Source organism: Thalia democratica, chromosome 4 (assembly GCF_965202585.1).
Source record: "Thalia democratica chromosome 4, ktThaDemo2.hap1.1, whole genome shotgun sequence".
Taxonomy (NCBI): domain Eukaryota; kingdom Metazoa; phylum Chordata; class Thaliacea; order Salpida; family Salpidae; genus Thalia; species Thalia democratica.
The window spans coordinates 64,610,600-64,630,817 of NC_139168.1; the positions used below are offsets into that span (position 1 = coordinate 64,610,600).

Genomic DNA, 20,218 nt, shown 5'->3' on the forward strand with positions numbered 1-20,218 from the left:
CTCAACAACTTCAATTTTTTCTGCACCGCATCTCGTATACGTTCCAGTAAAATTTGTGTCAACTGTGCAAAGTTCAAACGTTTGTTAAACTGAAACAAACGTGCAGCAATTTTATAAAGTTGTTAAAGTGTTGTGTTTGTATAAATAAACTTACTAACTATGGTATGGATCAAAACTTTTTTCTATGTAGCAGCCAGAACCATTTGTATAACTTCTATTTGTGTCATACAAAAACTTTTCGTTACAGAATATTTCAACAGGGCTTTCACTTTTAGTAAGGTTTGTTTCAAATATCGTCAGTAAAACAATTAATAGTAACTTCATCTTTTTTCTGTTTTTTTTTTATAAATCCAAAAAATAGTAATAAAAATTGTTCTGGACAATAAAAAAATGTTATAAATAATTTTTTAACTAGTTATAGTTGTTTTAGTAACTTAAATTGTAACGTTTTCAGAACAAAATACTACAGCACAATCCAAAAAAAACTTAGCAATAGCGTAAATAAAATTATTTTTTCTAGAAAATAGTTGTTATGAAGGAAGGATTTTATGAGCCTTGACCTTAATAATCAATATGCTGTGAAATCAATAGTTTTTATAAGCAGATAAAATAATATTTAGCTTATTTACTTTTTGTTCTACACTAGATAGAAAGCTTAAATTTTCATAAAATGAGAGCTACACTAAAATACTTCTAAAGCTCATTCTTTAAACAATAACTTTAGATAAAGTTAAAATAACATATTTCAAAACTCTACGCTTAACAATACAAATATTCAAAATTTTTATTCATAGACTTCAAAAAAAAAAGAAACTAAACCTAATTACAACAAAATATTATATTTTTTGTAACAATGTTGTACAATTGCTAAACTGCTTGTACTGACAAACATTACAGTTAAAGTTCTGATTATACTTGTTTTGTCATTATTGTATAGTTTTGCAAAGTTTTAAAAAATTGTACAAATTATGATTTCTAAGTCGTATCTTTTTAACCAATCTTTTAGTATAGAATCACAAGAACAAACTATAACTTTTGAAATAGCTTGTGTTAAGTGTCTATTCACAACAGAAACTACAACGAATAAGAATAATTTTATCCAAAATATTTAAACTAGTGAAAAAATGTTTGTACTAAATGAAGATTAAACTTATTTAATTTACAAATAAAATTTCATTTTAGTTTTTGACTCAAAAAATATTTTAGTTAGAAACAAAACTTCCAACGACATATGAAAATAATATTATAACAGTCGATGAAGTTGGATTTAATTAAATGTTTTTTTATTGTTATTTTCAAACTTTTGTTTTTTAAAACTTTTAATCAACTATACTATCATATATATATGCTATACTTTAAGATGGCAAACTAACTTTTATAATTAAAAGAAATAACTTTAGACAACAAAAATAAACAAAACTTTAAATGCACATGTTTTTTTAGTTATTATGAATATTTTGAAACACATTTGATACGTCATTATTTTGTTTAAAAAAAGTTAATAAGTTTAAAGCTGTGAAAATATTAACAAAAACATATTTTAACTAATAAATTTAAACATAAGCTGCTTTAATTTTAATTTTTATTATAACAAAATATATATCTTATAACAAAAATTAAACAAAAAGTTAATAAACATTTTTTATCCAATCATGTTCTTTCTAGTGAAACTTCACTTTATTTTTGTTTGTTTCAGTTTTTATTTTAATAAAACAATAGCTACTACAAAAACACAGCTTTTCTGTGAAAAATAAAACTTGTAACTTTCAGAAAACATCTAGCTTATCTTGAACGCAGCTACAAAGCAATTCAATTCTGTAATTTGTATAAAGCTCGTATGAACAGTTAAATACGTGTTTCTCAATAAACTGTACGATTTTATTCCTTGCTTAAATGCAAGTTTTTTACATTTTGCAGAATTCAGAAAAATGTAAAGTTTATAATTTACTCTGACAGAAGTAGACTTTTTGAAGATTCTTACTTGCTAATAGTTTATGTTGCTTTAGTTCTACTAAAATTATTGTCTTTTTATAAAAAAGTATTAATTTTTAAACGTTTATAGCATGTCATCAAAGTGACTTACTAATTCAACACACGTTTGAAAAGTTCGTGAAATAAATTTACTTTTTTCAAATATTACAAAGTTAAAACGTTGAAATTCTTCCGGTCAATTTTTTTATTTTTAGCCAAAGCAATCAATCATGTTTTAAAAATCACACAGCATAAAAGCTTAAATTTATTTCTAAAACTTTTTCTAGTTTACTTTAAAAATATATTGTTGAACTTAAACTATTAAAAATTTTATTTAGGATTGAAATTAAATCATTAAAAAGTTTTTAGGTTTATATGTACAAGAAATTTAATTAAAAACCTAACAACAATATCTTCGAAAAATATATTAGTAACTACCACCAAACTACTTTATATAAGTTTACAAAGTGTTATGAGTTTTTTCAAACTGTTTACATTTTAACTTAATTGTTAAAATCCCACATAATCTATTGTTATTTAATTATTATAAAGGAAAATTAACTTTACGAAAAGCAAAACTTTTTGCTTTAGAAAAAAAAATCATACTTTTATTAATTCTATTTTATACAAAGTGAAATATCAGAAAATACTAAATTTATTAACTAAATAGTAAAAGATTTAGACACAATAACTTTTGCTTCAATAATAAAAACCTTTAATTAAAATTCACATGTTTCAATAAGTACAGTTATCTTGTAGCTTGGCGATGTAAACTGCACTTAACTTATTTTCTAACTACATAAACTTATAATTTATTTTTTTTTATTGGCACAGCTTTCTTCATACAATTTCTAACAGGAAAACGTAAAATTGAATACAAAGAAAAATTTACATATTACTAAAACACTTTCTAATTGCTTAGCAAATACGGATATCTAATATACATACTTCACACAATATACTAAGTTCACATAATATGTTCAACTGGTAAATTTCAATTGTGAATTTAAAATTTAATTATACGAAAACAATAGCAATATGCTAATTGAAAATAAACTACTCAAATTTCTCTTAGGATAATAAAATCAACTACTTGGATAGAACAATATATTTATTTATCAAAAGCTTTTTTTTCTTAAAAAGTTCGACTAGTACACCAAAAAGCAATAATTACTTTTAAAAAAATAAATAATTAAAAAAAAAAAAATTATCACTCTTGAATTGCACATACTGCTAAACTTTAAACAATTTAAAAGTAAAATAGACCTACAATAAATATAACACTTTTATTTTTCAAATTAGCTAATTAAAACTACCAACTTGACGTTTGTTTTTGTTAGTGTTGGTCATATATAAATCCTGACTGTAATACAAAAAATTTAATTCTAATTTTTATCAAGAAGTTATACAAAAAACTTTTAAATTAAAATCTTTTGAAACAAATTTTAAGCTTTCTAAAAGAAAAAACATTTACCCTTTAATTAAATCATTTGCGTATATACATATTAATTCTTAACGACTAATCTGATAGTTATTTATAAGCGATTTAGAATTTAAGAACTTTAAAACAATTCAAAAATTTTACGTTTTATCTGCAAAAAGTACACTAACTGAAAGTAGGTAGTTTTAAAACAAATTAAAATAATTTCTAAAAAATTTAATACCTAACCGTTTTTATTGTTTCTTTTTGTTAAAAATTTCACCGATAATATGATAACTGTTTGATAATAAAACTAAAGTATTACTTTTAAAACTAACTATGTTATCGCAGTCATAAGCAATAAATATACTTATAAAAACATTTCAATAACCAATACTTCAAATCGAATTACATTTGCAACTAATTTGATATTAAATGATAAATGATTTTTTTTTAATTATAAATATATAACACTACTTTTTCACAAACCTTGCAACTACATCGACTTTAGTATCTAAATTTTTACAATACAGAGTAAATTTACAAAGTAAAAGGTCTTTTTTTCTACTTTTTTCCTACTTTATGCAACTTATGTTTTATAGCTTGTTCAAAACAGTATTAATTAAAAGTTTACATGGAAAAAAAGTTAAAATATTTTTTTAAGTTGAGCTACATGCTCTCGAACTAACTAATTATGTAACAAACATTACAAGTTATATGCTGATACGAATTTAGCAACACATTTATTATTCAAAACCAATAAATCATCATGGTTCATTTGCTTTCTACACCAAAAGCTCAAAAATCCAGTATAATTAATTCGAAAATGAATTACACTTATATTTCTATAGAAGAAGTTCGAACGAAAAAAACTTTTATTTAAACTTAACTACCTTTTGTTTATGCTTAATAATTTTTTATCAGAAATTTAGTTTACATATAACTACAAACTATAACACTCAACAAGTAGAGATTATTACTGACTGTTACAAAATTAAAATATCTTCAAACTTTTCATTGAAAGTAAAACATCTTTCTTAAAAAGCCTATGTTCTGATATAGAGTTTTTCTTTATTACGTTTTAGCTCAACTACATTCATTGTAATTAAAAAGTTTTCAACTTCCTGAAAATTATAAATTAGATTTAAGTTTATGAAAGTGTTTTTAAACATCTTCTTTTATATAAAACTGTTCAAGACAACCTCAAACTACTTGAAATTAAAGTTAAATGTATCGTATAATTTTAGATTTAAATAAAACAACTAAAGTTCTCAACTTGGGTCCGAGGTAACAAATAAAAATTTTAAGTAAAGTATGTGTAGTACTTAGTAGTGGCGTCGCGTGGTATTGTTGTTAAGGGGTGCTGCAGATTGAGCTGTCAAGTTAAGAAAATCCTAATTTGAAACATCTAAATAAAACTCAAGGAGTTAGAAAGAAATAGGAAAATTTTAAGCTAAAGTTTTAAACATAGTAGCTTAAATGTTTCTTAATATGAATATAAAAATCATGATACACTTAAATATATGTATTTTATACTTTTATATTTAATTTCAAATATACGCTAAATTTGTTAAATTACTTTGATACACATAAAATTAACAAGTATATTAAAATGAAGGAAATAGATTACTATGTTGCTAAAAAATGTTATCATAATATAGTAGATAAACTTACAATATATCAAACATTTATAAAAAGTTTGTATGTATTAACATAAATTAAGTTTAAGAGCAAAATAAATATTTTTTGGAAATTTAAAAATTTATTATTTTAAATGTTTAAATAACTTCTTACAATACAACTTTAAGAAATATATAAAAAACTACGTATTGAACTATTTAAGCATCAATGCTTTTACAAACAAAAAAAAATTATCTTTGGCTTAATAACATTAAGGATAAAAAAATATCGTTAATAACCATTTTGTAGATTATAAAATTAACTCAAAAAGTAAAGAAGCTTTTAAAGCAATTAAAAAAAAAAATCTTAAAATATTATTAAATAAAAATTAAGTAAATTAAGTAAACTTGATTAAGTAAATATTAATTGTACGTAGTTAACAATCAAAAGTTTATCTTTTTTGTTTAAAGACAGTTGATGTTTTCTTTTTCGAACCTCATTGGAAATTATTAAAAAATAATTTTTAGTTGTTTTATACATACATATAAGTTAGAAATTATACCTAAATAGCATTTCTGCAACTAAACATGTTTTATTTTTTACTTTATCAAGATAAAAAAAAAGTACATATTCAATTAAAAGAGAGTTGAATATTTTGTATTTTATCAACGTTTTTAATTTTTTTTAGTTAAAAGCTTAAAATATGTTCCTAGCTTTATAAGTAGTACACTTTTGTTGTACACATTATAAACTATTATTTTTAATTGTCTTTAAATGCTTTCAAGCATAAAAAGATAATCTTATTAGCACAACTAGCACTATTATATTTGTTTTATACAAATTAAAGAACAACTAGAAAATAGTTTTGAATAGCTAAGTTAAACAGTTAGCCGGATTAAATAAACACAAAATAATTTTAGTAGAGATTTACTATAAGAATTCATATCGACTAACTTATGCAGATTGGAAATGTATACTTATTGTTTTTTTTTAATTTTTAGCTTTTGTTTTTACACTTATTTTATCTAACTAAAAGCATATTCAATTTGTATTTCAAAAAAGAACAAAAAAGTAGTTAACTAAGTTTTAGATAAAATTAAAAACTTTTTTAGTGTTTTTTTTATAAACTTTACTGTAGCACAAAGTTTCATAGCAACTTTTTAGCTAAACCAGATTTTTTTTTCATTTCAAAAGTATATTGTTAGTATAAAATTAATTTTGCGTTGTTCACTAAAAACATAAACTGTACACTAAATATAGGTGGTAAATAACGAATTTATAACAAAAATATTTTGTCTTTGTATGTTTTTTATAAAATAACTTTATGAAATACTACTCTAGAAAAAAAAATTATAACGAAAATCTTAGTAATTGTATCGCATTAATTACATTGTTGTAATCAATAGTTGTTTTTTACTTCAAATTGTAAAGTTAAACAGTTATTCTAGCTGAGAAACTATTAAGTTACATAATTTGTAAAAGATTTAAAACTTTAGTTCAATAGTTTTTACTTTTTTTTGCCAACTGTTATAAAGGTTTTGCTGAATTTTATCGGCAAAATAAAAAAATACTTTTGTATATATGTTTTACATCGTACGTAGAAGTTTATTGAACTATATTTTGTTAACAAAAGCGATTTGTTCTTAAATTTAAAAAGTACTTTTTTTTGAGACCGATAATTAAAATTTTTTCATTTTAATTTATGACTTGTTTGAAACACTTATTATAAACAGTTTCATTCTAACTTATTTTTAATTGCAATAAAATTTATTTTACTTTATAAATAATTCAGTATTAGTAAACACTTAATAAATGTAACATTTATTAATTATACTAGACTTCTTTTGTAAAAATGACAGTTACCCAACCTACAAACATAGATCAATCACCTACCGTTGATACAATTAATAATGCAACTCAAAAAGATTCATATGGAATTTTAAAGTATGTAACTGAAGTTCCTAATCAAAAGCAGTCCGTTTCTAGTAATGAAAATGTGAAAAACAAAAGTTCTGCGGGTAGTACAAACTCTATCAATAATAAAAAAGGTAAACATTAAATCTTTTAAAACATGTAAACTTTATTTATACTCTGTCAGACTTATTCACTAACAAGTTTTTATTTCAAACATTAGTTAGAATTTTTATTAATTTAATTTTTTTGATTTAACCATTTGACTTTGAAGTTTTCGTTTTCAATTAGAAGTACTAACGTTAAAAAAATTGAATACGTAAGCCTTTCATGGTATTTTTTATAGAATAAATAAACCTATAAAAAGCATTTTATACACTTAATTTTATTGTTTTAGTACATGAGATTTTCATCCTTTTGTCTAAGTTACTAAATATTAATTTTTAACAAGTATATTATAAGATTCTATACTTACCTGAAACTCTTTTTTTAAGGAGATGTTTTTTAGTCGGCTCTATGTTTGATCTATCTACTTTTTCAGTAATGATTCAAAACATTATTTCAGATTCAAAGGAAAGCCACAAAAGCGAAATCTGTAATACCAATGCCACTGACTTTAAAACTCTTTCAAATCCTGCCACCGCGCGGAAAAGAAAAACAGACGAAATTGTGCACACCGGTGACATATCGTGGATAGTGAGCAGGATGCGACCGACTTTTGATCGGTTTCGGGGATACACCTGTCCCCTACACTCATGCTTTATCACCGTGGAAGAGCTTAGAAATAGAACACACGCGTTCAACTGCCCTCAGTGTGGAGAAAAATACTGAAGTTCATAAATAATTGTATAATGAATAGATTGAAAAATAGATTGAAAGTGAAAAAGTCTTTATAGAGCAGGGTAAATAGAACATATAATTAGCTGATAGCTATGTTTATTTTTTTATTAATTTTTTTATTTTTCCTGGTTCGTTGCTTAACTTTTCAAATTATAAATATAAATGTAAGTGTTAAAAAGTTAAAAACAATAAAAACGGTCAGGTTATGGATTATTTTTCTTTTTTTTTATGCTTATACTCAATTAAGTGTTTAGTATAGAAATAAACTTTCTTTTTTGACTTGTTGCTGTTTTACTTCGCTTGCAAGGCAAAATAAACAAACGAAGCTTACAAAAATATTAAAGCCAAATAGATCGTCTTAAAAGAAAACATAATTTAAAATTATTTTGAGTTTACTTTCTCAATGTATTTGACAAAAATAAGTTTAAAGTTTAAAACTTGTGATGAAAAAGTAACTTAGATTAAAGAAAGTAGATATTTAAAGTATCATTTGACTAGTATAAAATATAAAAATCTAGCTAAATTATGAGAAATAAACTTGTTTATAGTTAATATTAAATCAGATTGTAGGGTAACAACTAATGTGACTACTTGGTTAAAAAAGGTTTCTAATTCAGTCAAATTTAAACCATTATCGTGTAAGCTTTTTTTTACCGTGCTTTGAATTAATTAAAACGTTATGAAAATAAAAGTTAACAAAAAAAATTTTTTTTGATCTTAATCTTGTAACAAAATTAACATTTCATTTTAATATTTTAAAGCGTGTGAATAAATACGGAATTTTCTGTAACAGTAAAAGCATTTGATAAGTTTTCTCAAAATATTTTTCCTAACTCCTAAAACAACATTGTTTATTGAAAGGAGTTAATTTACTTTCAATGAATACGTAAGAAAAAAGAAGTTCTCTTTGCTTTTGATATAAAATACACAACATTTTGAAAGTTATGATTATTCGGCAGCGCATTCGACAGTAATTGGTGTGCTGCAATAATGTGCTTTAAACGCGTTAGGTTTAAAAACTAATGTTTTCATGTGTGTTTTATGTAGTTTTAGTAAAGCGTGATGTAGTTATAATGTATCTTAGTGTTTTTTAGTTCATGTAAATAAAAGACAAGTTTTGTTTCGATTGTTGTATTAATCTCTATACTTTACTATTCCCTAACACCCATAAAGGAGTATTGAGACATTAGACACCACGTCGGGTTTACTGTATTGAGATAATGGAGACCATGAGTGGCCTGAACTTTAAGAATCTTCTAATAGGAGTCAGGCGCCTTATCAATTAAAAAACGCAGCAAAAAAAAAAAACTTTAGTTTATTACTAAACAATTTTTTAACGAATTTAATTTTTTTACTATACAAATTGCGATTATGTTTTATTTTGTGACATTTTACTATGATAATAGTAAGAAAAATTGTGTGAAAAACTTTATACTTTGAAACAGCAAGTCTACAGTTATAATACAAGTGTGTAGTGGTGGTTTATTGAGTTTTATTAAAAGATAAACTTGATGTCAAAAATTTTTTGCTAAAAATACTCTGTAATATTTGCGGTTAATTCTATTTATACTTTTATATATGCTTTTTTAGTGCTTAGGTGCACAATTTTATTTGTTCACGAGCATAATATTTCTTCTTCCAAGTGCACAATATTTTTTGCAACTAATATAAGTCACATGGGGGCGCAGTATTTCGATCCTTAAAAACTTTTTTTTTTAATTAAGTGCACAATATATGTTGCAACTAACATTAGTCGCATGGGGCGCAGTATTTCGATTATAAAAAGCACAGTCTTTTTACTCAAGTGCAAAATGTTCTTTTGAAGGTGTTGAAATTTACATAAGTCGTCGAAGACGCAGTATTTTAGTGCAAAATTGCATCTTATTAAGTCGCCAAGAGAGCGCAGTTATTATATTTTTCTAAGCATATAAACGTAAAGTAAGAATCGCATTAAAATTTAGAACTATATCAGCAGAATAGTTGTTCTCGATAACGTCTGAGTTTTAGTTTATAAAACAAATTTTCCTATGTGTTTACTAATACTAATTTATTGGTTTGATCTGCTGTATGATTGTTCTATTGTATAGATTGTATTTATTTAAATCAGAGTGTTATATTTCAAATAAAACGAGTTTAATGTTTTTTTGTATGCAACAGTAAATAATTATTTAAACAACTCTGAAATAATAAATGGAATCGTTATAAAAGTTAAAAAAAATGTGTTAATAAGTAAAACTTCCTTATCTTCTAAATATATTATCATAAAAATACGATTTCAACAATTTAAAGTTCTTAAAAAAGTTTATTTGCGACACTGATAAAGTTTGAAAGTATTTCATCTTTTTTTTAAGTTGAACTCTTGACACTTTTTTTTTATTTAATTATATGTGTTTATTTAAAAACTTTAAAAACTATTTTCAAAATTTTTATTCAACATAAAGATATTTTAAATATTGCCTCTTAGCAGGTCTTAAGAAGCCTTGAAAGGGTTTTATAATAAACCCAAAAATATATGCTTACTGAAAAATGTAAAATTAGTATGTTACAATGAGTTTCCAGAACACACAATTAAAGATTCGGCATAAAAAAAGAACAACATACACATTTTAATCCATTTAATTTTTTAAGTAGTTCACTGATTTTTAAAATATCCGCAAGGTTACGCACTTGCGCAGTTGATCATGACTTTGATGGCCCTCTCAGCCGGATCGTTTGCCGCCAGAAAAGCTTGCTGCGATTGATCGATCGTGTACCGGTGGGTGATCAGCTGTTTCACATCTATCTCCCCATTGGCTATCATTTCAATGCATCTCGGGTAGCTGGGGAGTTTTGTAAAACATTATATATAGATTCATTAACACGACAAGTAAATATACAATTAGTAAAGGTTGCACATTTTAGATATTTTCTAAAACTAAAACAAAATACTTTATCATGTAATTTTTTTTTTTAAACTCTTATAAAGTTTGCAATAAACATAGTTCTAAAAATTTTATTTTGAAAAACACACTATGTTTTATTTTGTTTAAAAACAACTCAAACTAAAAACAAATGACAAATTTGACGCTCACGTGTTCGCGTATCTGAAAATTCCTTTGATGTCGATTTCAAACGTGCCGGCCGCCACCATCGGCAGATCAACGTAGGGGCTGCCCCTGCCGACCAACAAAACCGACGACCCCGGTCCGACCGTCTGTAAAGAAAAATTTAATAAATAACTAGAAAAATAAAACTTTTTTAGGCTCTACGTTGATCGTTAAAGGAGATTTGTAACGTTTTTTTGTAAGTAAAATTAATTTCTTATTTCCTTTATGCTTTCAATGAAACGCAGAAGATAGCAATTATTTTTTAGTGTTTGTTACAGTAAACAAGTATTGTTTGCCTTCTGTGTTTGCTTGAACTTCTCGTAATAAATTTTACACTCGAATTTTGTTTTGTTTGTTCGGTAAACACAAGTTTATTTGCCTTTCTGACTTATGTAAACTGTAACAAATAATAAAGTAAATATAATTTGAATTTCAGAAAAGTCCTACATTGGTAATTATTTAAAAACTTAAAAACTAGATATCCTAGAGAAGATTGCTTACAGTTTTTATAGTTCAAATTTGATGACAATTTATAATAAGTTTAATTTAGTTTATATAATTTTCAAACAAATTTTGGGTTTATAAGTTTTAAAAAATCTTAAAAACTCAAATTTATCATTAAAAAACATATAAATATGAAATAAACAAACATATTAAAAAATATATATATAAATTACAATATAAGCAAAAAATTTGATAAAAGTTACTAAATTTCTTTTTGTCATTAGAATGATAATTTCAAAAACAGCGTTTAGAAACATAAAATTTATAATAAATATATAAGTTTTACCTTACTTATATTATATTTTGTATCAAATTTTAAGTTTAACATTAAAAGATAATAATAAAACAACAATATTTTAAATTTTTGTTGTTACTTATAGTTATTTGAATAACTTAGAGAAAATCTACAGTTTTTATTTAAACTTAAAGTTACGATTTTTAAAACTTAATTTGAGCTCGTACATTTTTATAACACTTTATCTATAAGTAATGTAGAAATCGACTGCAAGAGATTATAGCTATAAATAATTTAGAAGAGTAGAATTTTATAAGTAAAACAAAAAATATTCTATTTAAACACTTATGCAGTACAACAAATCTTTTAAAATTGGCACTCATAACATTTTACTAAAAAACATCAAATAAAAATATTTTTCTATTTAACAAAATAATTTTGGCACTTTAATGGTAAATTATCAGTTTTTTGTAAACTTAAAAAGGTTACAGACTGCTTTTTAGTACAAAAAAACATTTATAATGGTAGAAATGTAGCAATGGTTCATAATTTTTTTTTTAATAAATCGAATATTAAAGCAAAAATTTAACACCTCCATTGCAGTTTTTAGCGAGCTGTCAGCACCGCTGCATTCCATTGCTGCATGCGGGAGTTTCCCTTGAAAGAGACTTTTCAGCTTGGTGGAGAGCAGGGACGGATCTTTGTCTTCCCCTGTGACTTTGTAAAACAAGTCGGCCGCCTTATACTTCTCCGCATCCTTCAATCGATGATCCGCTATGTCTATTTTATTATAACTAAGCTAAGAATGTTGTTGAATTTTCAATGGAATGACGTAGATGCAAAATAATTTCGCTTACAATGCATCTAATTTTTAAAGTATCATTTGTTATAGTTAATGGTAATTTTACTTGTTCTTGTACTACGCTTATAGCCAATACTTTTGCAAATTTTTTAGACAATGTAACACGCATATTTCTTTAAATAGAAGCATAAGATTTTTTAGTTAATTATTAATAAAACATAAAACTTTAAACCTCTCAGTTTGATATTTTTTTGATATCATAACTATTCTAAAATAAATAGTTGATACTTAAGAACTTTTAGCTGATTTATTTGGAAATTTTCAGTACTAATACAATACTGCAGATAAATAAAATAATATACAGTAATTTTTTGACGAAATTTTCTAAACAAAAAATTCCCAACACAGAAAGTGAACCAACCGACGATGAGAACCTTGACGGCGCCCATCTGCTTGGCAACCAAACCGCACAAGATTCCGATGGGGCCCGACCCGAATATAAGGATGCGGTGACCCGGAACGACCCCGGCCCTCCTGCACGTGTGAACAGCGACACTCAGCGGCTCGACCATCGCCCCTTCCTCGTCGCTCACGTGGTCTGGTAACCTGGCAACAAAAAGTTTATGTTTTGGGGATTTTTATATTATTGAGTAATGTAGATTTAAAATGTGATCAAGTATGTTTTTAGTTTGTTGATTTTTTAAATGGTAATTAAGCAAAATTTACTAAATTTGTCATAATTTTGGTAGTCATAAGCTTTTTACTTGAACAAATTATATTTTTTGCTTTTCTTATAGCACAATTAAACTTTAGAAGTATTTTTTTATTTCTTTTATTTTCACAAGCTGTATACTCTTAAAACTTTTGTTCCCTGTTGTTTTTTTACTCGACTGAAGCTACGAACTTGAAGCAGAATTGCGAGTCGTGGACGAAGTACTTGCACAGGTTGCCGTGGACGGGAGGCGTTGCGCAAAACTTCATGCCGGGGCACAGGTTGTACCGATCGGTGGTCAGGCAAACTTCGCAGTTCTTGCACGGCACTCCCGGCTCTATCGCCACCCTGTCTCCTTTCTGTGACAGCATAGTTTGTTATGTTTATCGATTCGCTCATAGAACGTTCTAGTTTTTGTGAACTTCGTTCGTGATATATAATTTTTTTAAACTAGAGATAAAATATTTAAAAGGTATAAACCCTGTGTTCAGATCTAGCCCGCTAAGCAATATATATGGCTCGCGTCGTATTTTTTGGCTGGATAACAGTTTTTGAAAAACGAGTAAAACTGTGAATTTTAGATAACTTTTTATGTAGATTTAAAAAAAAAAAAAAAATTTTTAAATATATATTTCAAATTGTTTTTATTTTGATTAAGATTTTGGATCTTAACTTTTCAAGATATCACGCTCCACAAAAAAAAATCTACTAAATTTGGTCTACTGACTATAAAAGTTGCACATCCAGAATTTCAACTTCACGCCTACTCAGCTTTAGCTTCTTTTTCATTTAAACTTTAGCAAACAGTTGCGATTTCATCAAGTCAAAAACAAAGTATGAGAGTTTAGTACTTATAAACTTATTACGCTTTAAGAAGGTTTTCTAAAAAACGTAACAATATCATGATAAAATTGCCTATAAAAACATTGCATAAAAAAGAACTGTACAAAAAACTTCAGAACAAACCAACTTTTAAATGGGTCACTTTTTTCCCGACCATCTCGACCACGCCGGCTCCCTCGTGCCCGATCACCATGGACATTCCGTCCAGTTTGAAGCGACCGCATTTCCCGTACGCCCAGTACTTCAGGTCCGATCCGCAGATTCCCACCGAGGTCACCGACAGAAGGACTTCTAAAATTTTATGTTTTCAAACTGAAGATGATACTTCGATATAAAAGTAAACTGATTTTTTCACTAATACTTCTAATTGTTTTTGGAAAAATTATATAAAACTATAAAACACATTAAAAATAGACAAATAAAGAAATTTAAAAGGCCTGTATAAAAGTTAACTTGCGTTTCTACTATAAAAGTCAAACTTAAATTCTTGTTTGTGATTTTACACGTAAAAAAAATATTTTTTAAGCGTCTAACCGTCATCTTTTATGGTCGGTAGTTCTCTTGGTATCTGAAAACAAAAATGTCATTTAAATTAAAATATGAACTAATTGTATATTTTAATGCATAAAATAAAGAATAAATTTTCAATAAACTAATCTATCGACTAACAATTTTTACAGTTTTGTCACCGTCGACAATCGCTGCAACATTTCTTTCCGAATAATCTTTAAAAAACATGCTTTCTATTTATTGTTGCAAAGTTTGGAATGAAATGGAAATGATAAGATGTTTTTCACGAGTTAATTATTCACTTGAACTTGTTGTTTGTTTGCTACACAATCGCGTTAGAAGTTATGCAAAGAAATGTTGTTTGCACTACTGCCGATCGCGTTACGTAACCTGATGCCAAGTTTGGTCTTTTTTCAAATTGTAAAATTGTATAGTGCATAAATTTTGCAGCTAAGTGTAACCGTTGTAGCTTCTGCCACTGGCGATGCGTGGTATTCTGTTGAGGGTGCGAATGATTTAGAAGTACTTTAGAAACGTCCTAATATCATACTTGTTGAACAAACTTATTAAGACAGAAATGCATCAATTTCAAAAAATCGTTTCAAAGAAATTTATATTTAGAATATGATATTTTTATCAGTTTTAAAAAGTTAATAAGACTTTTATTATTTAGGTGAAGCTTTGCTCCGATGCTCAACTCCATGCAACGCCCCTTGCTTCAACAATATTTTTCTAATATATGAAAAAATTCAAAAGCTTTACTTTGTCAAGTTTTTTTATTGTTGAAAAAAAGTTCAAAACTCTAGATTCACATTTAGTTTTAATTATATATTTTTGAGACAAAAAACATCAAAAAAGTAAAAATAATATGTAATACTCGAGCCATAATTTCTAGTTTTGATTTCAAAGACCTACAAAATTGTGCGTATGTTAAGCTATGTGACTTTTAGCTGGATAAAATCTGGCAACTATGCTACTAACTAGCAATAAAATTATATCATTCGAAAATAATTTGTTAAGTCGATTTACTTTAGAGTAACTTTTAAGACCACTTATTTTTAATTTCGCTTCTTTTATATTTTATTTATAATGGATAAATACCTTTTTAATTTACCTAAAATTGTCAAAAGCACAGTACAAATCCTAGTTAAAAGTAAAATAAAAAACAAAAAGTTTTTTATCTGATGAACATTTACTTATTCAGTATTAGCTTTTGCCTTCGCTACGTATATCTAAGGTTTCTAGTTCATAAAATTTTTTGTTTACAAATTAAATATTTTATTTTAAGACTAACTTGAGGTTTTAAAATAGGGGTTGGCAGCCTTTTATAAGTTATTATTACCATATTTATTAAGTAAGGCTGTTACGCAGGCTTGTGTAAAAATTTGAGGATAGTTTTGTGAAACACAATTTATGTTCAAATGCAGTAGAAAATTACAACTTGGAATAAAATACCCATCAGCTCGAGTTTTAAATGAGGTTTCAGACATTTTTTTGTAGTTTTTAGTTAAATTCTTAAGTTTTTACAACTAATTATTCACTCTATCCGAATAAAGTTTCGTTTAAGATAAACAAACTTTCTACAAAACTTTTAACAAGAGTATGTAAAATAATAAACAACAAACTTCACCGCACGATCAAGAACAACAGTATCCGAGACAATCCTACGACCGGTTTCGTCCTAATTAGGACTCATCAGGCAGGAATAGTCGCGAGAAACCGCTGTTGTGATCTGACCAAGCGAACAAGAGTATGGTATAGAAAATAAGAAGTTGACAAAAAACAGTAATAAACAGTCAACTATGTTTATGTTAAAGAAATAAATCTATTTATCAAAAGGTAAAACAATGCTTCAGAATAAACTTTACAATTGTTGTTTTCGATTTGTTTGATTTGCGTTGGTGTAAGCTAAGTTAGGGTGTGTTTAGGTTAAAAAGTTTAAGTAAAATAGTTAGAGATAGAGGTTGAACTGTTATAAGTTAAAATTTAAAATGAGTAAAATTACTTTACATTGCTTACGTAACGTTATGAATGTGATAGTTAACAAAATCTTACTAATGCAGTCGACCCGATGCAATGGCTTAATAGGAAATAACAGTCTGTTTTTGAGTAATTTTCTTCATCAATATTTTCGATAAACGTTGTTACAAGAAGGTAATGGTCTGTTTTTATATGTACAGCTTAAAATTCATTGTAAAAATATTTTACTTTTCAGCAAACATAGAAAATTAACATGACAACAAAAGTTATCTCATTTTTGACATACTACTACAGTCAAGTTATAGAAAATTCAAAAACAAGTTAAGCAACGGTATAAATGTTATCCTAAAACTTACTTTTATTTTTCATTCGTTAGTAAGTAAAAGATACTTACTATTTTTACATATTTTTTATACTGCACAATGTTTTTTTATAAAATATATACGACAGCCTACAAAAAAGTTTCTTAATTAAAGTCTGACGTGTTGCTTACAGAAAAATCCGACATGTTTAAGAAAAGTAGCACACTGTTTGTATGTAAGTTTGTAAAATTGTTAGCTTTTGTTTTTTCTCTTTAATGATTTGTAAGCGTCTTATCAGTAAATTAGTAAAATATAAGTTTTATTTAGTAATCTTTATTCATTTAATACAACAATACTTGATAGAATTACTTTAAGCTTGAGCCTTGTTAAAGAGTGTTTTAATAATCCAATATATTAATAAAAACTTAAGCCTGTAGTATAAGTAGCTTAACCTATTCATGTATTAAAACATTCTTAATATTTAATAATTGTTGGTTACTAAAAACTTAATCTTTATAAATTTAAAATTGTAAAATTTTGTTTTTAGATTATGTAAGAATTAAAACCTGCTTAATGAGATTAAAAACTTTTTTCAGAAAGTATAAAAAGACTTTAACGTTTTTGAAAACATCAGTTTTGTTAATCAACGTGTTATAAAAGTTGATGTCAAAAACAAACTTAGAATAACCAAAGTTTCTTATAAAATATATTTAAGTTCTATTCAATATTAACATGTAAAACCTTTTAGACAAAGTCTTACACCCGAACAAAACTTTTGTATTACTAGTTAAACTTAATTTATGTTCATTAACGATTAACCAATAAATTTTTTGTTTTATTTGAACTTAATCTAGTTGTTTGTTTATTAGAATAGCGAATAATTTTGGAATATTTTGTTTTTAGTTTTTTATATAAACTATTCTTATATTCCTTAAAGAAAAATGAATAAGGCATTGGTTAGTGAATTCTAATTACATACTTTTTAATTAAAATAGCGTATTTTTAAATTTTAAACAGTTTAAATACTGATTTAAAACTTGTTATACATTTATTTAAAAGGACTTGAATGACTCACAACTTATAAATCTTTTTTTGCAAACTATTTTTGTAATACTTATTAAGATTAGTTTATAAAGAGCTGGTAAAAACTGCACCTGTATTAAGACTATATGTGTTCTGTTTATTTTTAGACTCTTGTATTTTTGGCACTTTGCTTCTCAAGTCTTGGACTGGCTGCAAGAAGAAAAGTGATGTATAGAAAAGCATCACAAAATTGGCCAAGAGAACCACTATATATGGGTTTCAGGTAGCTTTGTATAAAATTGAAATACGATCGAGCTTTAATACTTGGTAACTATAATAATAATCACAATTTTTGTACCTACTAAAAAAGTTATTTTTCTTAAACTTCGAAGCCAAAAGAGGTCTTAAAATTTATTTGTATATTATTTTTACAGCTAAACTTTTATTTCAACACCCTTGATATACGTTTCTTATAAGTCGTGTATTAAAGTGGTTACATAAAAAGATCCTAAACTATTTCTTTCTTTTATAATTTGTCTGAACTACTTTTATTTGGAGTTTTATTTTCATAACTTTTACATTGTATTTAGCGAGAAAACTGTTTAAACACTACAAAATTAATGTATTAAAACTGTTTTGCATTATTAAAAACTGTTGGAAGTCAAGGGTTTAGAAAATGATCGGACACAAACCCTCTTAAGTTTTGTAGTTGATAAACAATTTCATCTAAACATAACAGCTGATACATTGAGAATTAATTTTAAAGATAAGAATTTATGATAACAGTTTAAATTTACTAATTCAAGGACTGTGAGCTTTAGGTATCAAAACTAAACAACATTCTAAACTTTCAGAGATTTTTTGGATGACTACAAGTGCAAAGTTCAAATAAGAAGGGGACAACCCGTGATAACACCTGGCCACTCCAAGCCAAAAGCGCTCGCAGCGTGGGACATGTACACGGTCAGATGCGACGGTTTGGACGAAAACTTCCAGGCAGCCAAGTGCCGAAACCCAAAGTGCAACTTGGAAAACTTCAGCATAAGCAAACCGGATTCCGTGCAAGTGAAGTCGACTCCTATATTCACTTCGGAGTACTTCAGCGGAATGTCGCAACACACCACTGTTCTCGTGCCCAAGGGGTGCTACTGCAATGTTGCATAAACAAAGTTGCATGTAGTTGTTTCTTTTACAATATTGTGTTCTATTCCTTTCTAAAACTTTGTTTTAAGAAATGTATCTAATTTTAGATTAATAAAGAAATAAAATAAGTGTTAAAGGTACCATTGAATTAAGATAAAAGTTAGTTTTTGATTTATGTATTAGAATTTGATGTCTATTAAATTAGAACACTTGTTAAGATACTTTTTTTCAATAAGTTTTTACTTTTCTCTTTTTAAATAATATTATGCAATCATTGCTTACTATGTTGTACTTTATTACTTGTAGATTTAATAATTATGATTTTGGTTTAAAAAAACTTGCTATTTTTGAACTGAATGTATTAAATAAACTAAAAAGTTAGAGTTAGTAGTAATCAACTTATTTATAAGCTAGAAAAATTAAAAAAAAATTAATTTCTGTTTCTATCTAAATTTTATTAGTTTTATTAGTTTATTAGTTGTTACTAAAAACTCATGTTTAAAAAAGTAAAACAAATATAGCTACATTTAAAATTCTTAGCTGTAAAGTGGGTTTGATCATGGAGACAATATTTATACTTTAACCTGAAAGAATGTGATTTAATTAATGAAATTTGGAAACCCTGCTCTCAAGTTTAACTTTTAAAACATTAAAGCTATATTAAAAAAAAACAATTTTTTAAAATTCCTTTGATCATCATCGTTAAAATACTAAAAAACTCTCTGTTTACTAAAACGTGATTAAACAACAGGTTACGAAATTAACAACATTGTTAACTTGGTGACTTGTTGTTATAAAAAAAAAGTTGACTGATACTAGATTTAGATATTTACTTCATAAAGTTGTTAAATTAATTAACTTTACTTAAAGTTTTAGTTCCAGATTTTAGAAAAACTACCAAAAAAGTAAAATTTATATTTTATACTACCAACAAAACATTTAAAATGCATTTTTTTAAATGCTAAATCGAACTACTTTAAAGTATTATATTTTTTACTTTGGGATTTTTTGATTCTTTACTGTACTTTCATTAAATTACTCAAACCTTTCAAAAGCAAAAAAAATATCAAGCTAACAGTAATCGGAAAAACACTTTTTTCTACCTAATGAACATAAACTTATTTAGCAATAGTTTTTGCATTTGTTACTTATATTTAATTTGGTCTAGTTTTGGAAAAATCGGTTTACAAACTTTTTTTAATGTTTAAAACTAACTTGAGGTTCTAAGATAGAGAATGACAGCTTTTTATAAGTTGCGGACAACATTTATTAAGAATGCGTTTTTGCAGGCAGTTTTGTTAGAAAACAAACCTTGG

At 26.1% G+C, this 20,218-nt stretch overlaps 1 protein-coding gene across 1 annotated transcript; it reads right to left on the reverse strand.

The window, feature by feature from the left end:
• Positions 1 to 10,421: 10,421 nt before the first annotated feature.
• Positions 10,422 to 14,684, reverse strand: LOC145833552 (sorbitol dehydrogenase-like). Its single transcript, XM_082940720.1, has 8 exons — positions 14,614 to 14,684; positions 14,479 to 14,512; positions 14,072 to 14,235; positions 13,294 to 13,460; positions 12,811 to 12,995; positions 12,180 to 12,367; positions 10,834 to 10,955; positions 10,422 to 10,581 (listed from the first exon to the last, which is right to left on the reverse strand). Exons 1-8 carry the CDS (start codon positions 14,680 to 14,682, stop codon positions 10,422 to 10,424), a joined length of 1,089 nt encoding a protein of 362 aa, XP_082796846.1. The 5' UTR covers positions 14,683 to 14,684.
• Between the last annotated feature and the right edge of the window lie 5,534 nt (positions 14,685 to 20,218).

Coding starts and splice junctions, on each gene's coding strand:
- LOC145833552 (XM_082940720.1), bottom strand. CDS start 14,682: ATGTTTTTTAAAGATTATTCGGAAAGAAATGTTGCAGCGATTGTCGAC. Junction 14,513..14,613: donor GTGACAAAACTGTAAAAATT/GTTAGTCGATAG, acceptor TTTTGTTTTCAG/ATACCAAGAGAACTACCGAC. Junction 10,956..12,179: donor CGCTAAAAACTGCAATGGAG/GTGTTAAATTTT, acceptor TTTTCTTTACAG/ACGGTCGGACCGGGGTCGTC.